Here is a 5188-nt window from a genome sequence, read left to right as displayed (position 1 = left end):
ATTTTATTTGAGATGTGGGGTCTTGCTCTGTCACCCAGACTGGGATGCAGTGGTGTGAGCTCAGCTCACTGCAACCTCCACCTCCAGGCTCAAGTGATCCTCCAAATCTCAGCCTACTGAAGTAGCCGGGACAACAGGTGTGTGCCACCACACACAGTTAATTTTTGTAATTTTTTGTAGAGATGGGGATTCACCATATTGCCCAGGCTGGTCTTAAACTCCCGGACTCAAGTGATCCACTGGCCTCGGCCTCCCAAAGTGCTGGGATTACAGGTGTGAGCCACTGTGTCTGGCAAAACAATATTTTTATTTTTGTTTTTTTTTGAAACAGAGTCTTGTTCTGACACCCAGGCTAGAGTGCAGTGGCATGGTCTCGGCTCACTGCAAACTTCGTCTCCTAGGCTCAAGCGACCCTTCTGCCTCAGCCTCCGAAGTAGCTGGGAGTACAGGTGTGCACCACCATGCCTGGCTAATTTTTGTATTTTTAGTAGAGATGGAGTTTCACCATGTTAGCCAGGCTGGTCTCGAACTTCTGACTTCATGGTCCACCTGCCTCAGCCTCCCAAAGTGCTGGGATTACAGGTGTGAGCCACTGTGCCTGGCAAAATAAATATTTTTAAAAACTGGTACAGCACGGCTCTGACCCATCAGGGAGCTCACTGGAGCAAGAGTGTGACCAGGCTTTAACCCTTTAGTTCCCTTTGAGGGAAGGCTCAGGGGGTCCAGAGGAGGAGCTAGGGTGGAAGAGGCAGGGTGCTCAGGGCAGTAGCTAATTTTGAATCGATGCAGCAGTATGTCAGTGTTTCAACAATGGGTCTACCCCCTACTGGTGGGTGAATGTCACCTGAATGTCAGCCCTGCCCCATGGCTTTGTCCACCCCAACCTTGTATGCAGTGAACAGCCTGGGCATCAGTGAGGAGCTGAAGGAGAAGCTGCGGGATGTGATGGTGGACCGGCACAAGGTGGCCCTGGGGAAGACTCTGGGAGAAGGTGAGTCCCCGCTGGCAGCATACACACATCCTTCTGAACTTCTGAGATCCTGCATTTCCACACCCCTACCAACTCTAGGAACAGTCCCCCCAGGCCCTCTGAGGTCAGCGTCTCTCTCTGACCCTTCACAGGAGAGTTTGGAGCCGTGATGGAAGGCCAGCTCAACCAGGATGACTCCGTCCTCAAGGTGGCTGTGAAGACAATGAAGAGTGAGTCATGTGCACACGTGTGGGACCCCCCTGCCCCTTCCCTATGCCCCTGAGAAGGAAGAAAGCAGAAAAGTTAACAGCAAGTTACCCATAGCCTAGAACTTTTGAGTGGGGAGTTCGAGACCAGCCTGGCCAACATGGTGAAACCCCATCTCTACTAAAAATACAAATATTAGTCAGGCGTGATGGTGCATGCCTGAATCCCAGCCACTCAGGAGGCTGAGGCACGAGAACCTCTTGAACCAGGGAGGCAGAGGTTGTAGTGAGCTGAGATTGTACCATTGCACTCCAGCCTGGGGGACAAGGACAAAACTCCATCTCAAAAAAAAAAAAAAATTATATGGATGGTGGTGTGTGCCTGTGGTCCCAGCTACTCAGGAACCCAAGCCTAGGAGTTTGAGTCTGAGTAAGCTGTGATCGCTATGATTGCATCCAGCCTGGGTGACGGAGCAAGACCCTGTCTCAAAAAAACCAACCAATAAAATAAAATAAAATGGAAAGCATAACAGTAGCACCTGAGAAGATTAAATGAGTTAATATACATAAAGTAGTGAGTTTGGCACCTAGTACTTACTAATCATGTTCGATGAAGATGCGTGATGATGATGGTAATGGAGAGGAGGTGGAGGGCGGAACTCCTCCCCTCATCCTCAACCACCTTTCTCTCTCCCTCTAGTTGCCATCTGCACGAGGTCAGAGCTGGAGGATTTCCTGAGTGAAGCCGTCTGTATGAAGGAGTTTGACCATCCCAACGTCATGAGGCTCATCGGTGAGGGAGGGGCAGATTCAAGGGGTCGACAGGCCCCATGGGGGCCATAGCAGAGGGAAGACTCCTTCCTCCGGCCCTGGGAAGATAAGACTTCCAGGCTTCCTGCTTCCTGCGCCTTCAGGGTCAGCAAACTTGCCCCTCCTACTTTCCCTCAGCTTGGAATGTGACCTCTGACCATTCCCAGAAATAGCTGAGGTCCCCAGGAGGGCTCCAGAAACGTCCCTGGGAACTCTGCTGGAAATGGCATCTCTGCAGTTTGGTCCTTGCTACCCCCACTACCCCCTAAACAATATGGCAGCCAGATTGGATGGGGAGTGAGGAGAGGCTGGAGTCTGGCTGGGAGGGGGCTTGGCTTCACCTTCTGCCCAGCAGGAGTAACAGGGCTGCCTGGGGTGGGACTCAGGCGTCTGTTTCCAGGGTTCTGAACGAGAGAGCTTTCCGGCACCTGTGGTCATCTTACCTTTCATGAAACATGGAGACCTACACAGTTTCCTCCTCTATTCCCGGCTTGGGGACCAGCCAGTGGTGAGAGGCTTTTAATCATGCAGTCTATAAATATTAACTGAGCATCAGTCAGGTACCCAGTGCTGCTCAGATCCTGGGAAGACCATAGTGACCAGGAGCTTGCTCTCCTGCAGCGTGTCTTCCAGCAGGGCAGGTGAACGGTAAACAAGCTAATAAATACCTAAGCAAGATGACTTAAATGCTAGGAAGGAAATACAGTAGGATGGATGATAAGGAGGCCAGGCAGTTAATTTGGATGGATGTCTAAGATCTTGCCAAGGAGGTGACCTTGAAGGACTTGGGGCTGGGGAGATGTCTGGAGATCTGGGCAGGAAGCAATCCCAATAAAATGCACAACATAGGCAAAGGCTCAGAGGTGGGAACAATCGTGGGTTATCTGAAGACCAGACAGGAGTCTGGTGGGAATGTCTGTCAAGGGCAAGAATATAGGCAATCAAGTCAAACAGGAAGGCTGGAGCAAGTTTATAGGACCTTTCAGGCCATGGAACGTGGCTGGGTTGAATTGTCAGAGCCACGGGAAACCACTGCAGGCAGAGATAGGCACGCACAGAGGGACAGAGGGAGGAGGGATCGGCGTCAAGGACCCTACTGACCTCTATTGACCCTCCTCCCACCTGCCTTCGCCCCCAGTACCTGCCCACTCAGATGCTAGTGAAGTTCATGGCAGACATCGCCAGTGGCATGGAGTATCTGAGTACCAAGAGATTCATACACCGGGACCTGGCGGCCAGGAATTGCATGTGAGTGCCTTTCAGGGACACCCCCCACTGCTCCCACACTCCCTGAGGGAGCTCCGTCCCGCCTGCTTAGAATGGAAGCAGGGCTAGACACCCACTGAAGGCAGGCCAGAACTGAGGACCAGGAAAGTCAGTAAGGGGATCTGGGAAGGCTTCCTGGAGGAGGTGGGTCCTGAACTGAGGTCTGGGAGGAGTATTTGGATGCAGAGAGAGAGGAGACAAGAAGGTGGGCTCAGTGCACAGCATGAGGTGAGCAAAGGGGCCGAGGTGACTGATGGGGCTGGGGACCTGTGAGCCTCATCTCTGTCTTGCTCCATGCTGAGTGTCTTGCCTGGGGCTGCCCTTTGGAAGCGGCCACACTGGATAAGGAAACCAAACTCCCCACCAATGGACAAACAGAAAATAGGCCAGGTGGGGCTTGGTGGCTCACATCTGTAATCCCAGGACTTTGGGAGGCCGAGGTGGGAGGATCACGTGAGGCCAGGAGTTTGAGACCAGCCTTAGTGAAACCCCTCTCTATTAAAAATACAAAATTCAGCTGGGTGTGGTGGCACGTGCCTGTAATCCCAGCATGAGAATTTCTTGAACCTGGGAGGTGGAGGTTGCGGTGAGCCAAGATTGATTGCACCACTGCACTCCAGCCTGGGCAACACAGTGAGACTCTGTCAAAAAAAAGAAAGGAAGAGAGAGAGAGAGAGAGAAATAGTGACCTATAGTCCTGGCCATTCCCGAGGCTAAGGTGGGAGGATTGCTTGAGCCTCGAAACCAGCTTGGGTAACACAGCGAGACCCCATCTCAAAAAAAAGAAAAAGAAATCCCCTGAAAGCCAGAATAGAGGGTAAGGGGAGGGTAGAGCGTGGAGGGAATGGAACCACAGAATTAGAATATTAGTCTCCACCAGGTGCAGTGGCTCACACCTATAATCCTAGCCCTTTGGGAGGCTGAGGTAGGAGGATCACTTGTTCCCAGGAGTTCAAGACCAGCCTGGGCAACATAGTGAACCCTGTCTCTACAAAAAATAAAAATAAATTAGATGGACCTGATGATGTATGCCTGGGGTCCCAGCTACTCGGGAGACCAGGGTCGGAGGATTGCTTTGACCTCAGGAGGTTGAGGCTGAAGTGAGCCATGATGGTATGACTTCACTACTACCTGGGCAACAGAGCAAGACCTCATCTCAAAAAAATTGATGTATATTTTACATAGGCTAAAATATACACATCATATATGTGCAGCTCAGCTCAATGAATTCTTATGGGAACAGACCCATGTAACCACTAGATCAAGGTAAAGAATATTTCTCAGCCCCGGCAGGCTCCTCCACGACTCTCCTCTTCCCAGTCACCACCCCCAAAACTATCCTGACTTCTCAGCACTAGTTTCACCTTTTCTGAAAAGTCATACAAATGGGATCATGCAGTTTGTATTGCTTTGTATCTGGCTTCTATGGCTCAGCATGTGTTTTTGAGATTAATCTGTGTAGGGGTAGTTTGCTCTTTTTCTTTGCTTTGTGATATTCCAGCATATGAACGTCCTGTGGATGGTCTCTCTCCTTCCTTCTTTCTTTTGTTCTTTCTTTCTTTCCTTCTGTTCTTTCTTTCTTTCCTTCTTTTCTTTTTCTTCCCCTTTCCTTCTTTTCTTTTCTTTTTTGTTTTGTTCTGACAGGGTCTTACTCTGTCCTTTAGGCCGGGGTGCAGTGGTGTGATCATAGCTCATTGCAGCCTCCAACTCCTGGCTGAAGCTATCCTCCTGCCTCAGCCTCCTAAATAGCTGGAGCTACAGTTACAGCTGGAGCCACCATGCCTAGCTATTTTTAAATTTTTTTGTAGAGACAGGGTCTTGCTTTGTTTTCCAGGCTGGTCTTGAACTCCTAACCTTAAGTGATACTCCTCCTGCCTTGGCCTCCCAAAGTGCCGAAATTATAGGCTTAAGCCCACTGAACCACTGTGTCAGGCCT

The 5188-nt window shown here is 50.6% G+C and overlaps 1 protein-coding gene across 4 annotated transcripts in view; it reads left to right on the top strand.

Moving 5' to 3' along the window:
- Positions 1-5188, top strand: part of AXL (AXL receptor tyrosine kinase) — a 36866-nt gene that overhangs the window by 25242 nt on the left and 6436 nt on the right. For all 4 annotated transcript variants that reach the window (XM_037729443.1, XM_017502960.1, XM_017502959.1 and 1 more), the window contains 5 exons: positions 896-991; positions 1123-1200; positions 1877-1969; positions 2373-2494; positions 3125-3234. In XM_037729443.1, the coding sequence (XP_037585371.1) occupies positions 896-991; positions 1123-1200; positions 1877-1969; positions 2373-2494; positions 3125-3234 (499 nt within the window). The remainder of the gene's footprint in view (positions 1-895; positions 992-1122; positions 1201-1876; positions 1970-2372; positions 2495-3124; positions 3235-5188) is intronic.

The sequence above is a fragment of the Cebus imitator genome, unplaced genomic scaffold, assembly GCF_001604975.1.
Source record: "Cebus imitator isolate Cc_AM_T3 unplaced genomic scaffold, Cebus_imitator-1.0 Scaffold306, whole genome shotgun sequence".
Classification (NCBI taxonomy): Eukaryota; Metazoa; Chordata; class Mammalia; order Primates; family Cebidae; genus Cebus; species Cebus imitator.
Note: the sequence above shows the minus strand (reverse complement) of the source record. Positions and strands in the feature narration are given on the sequence as shown.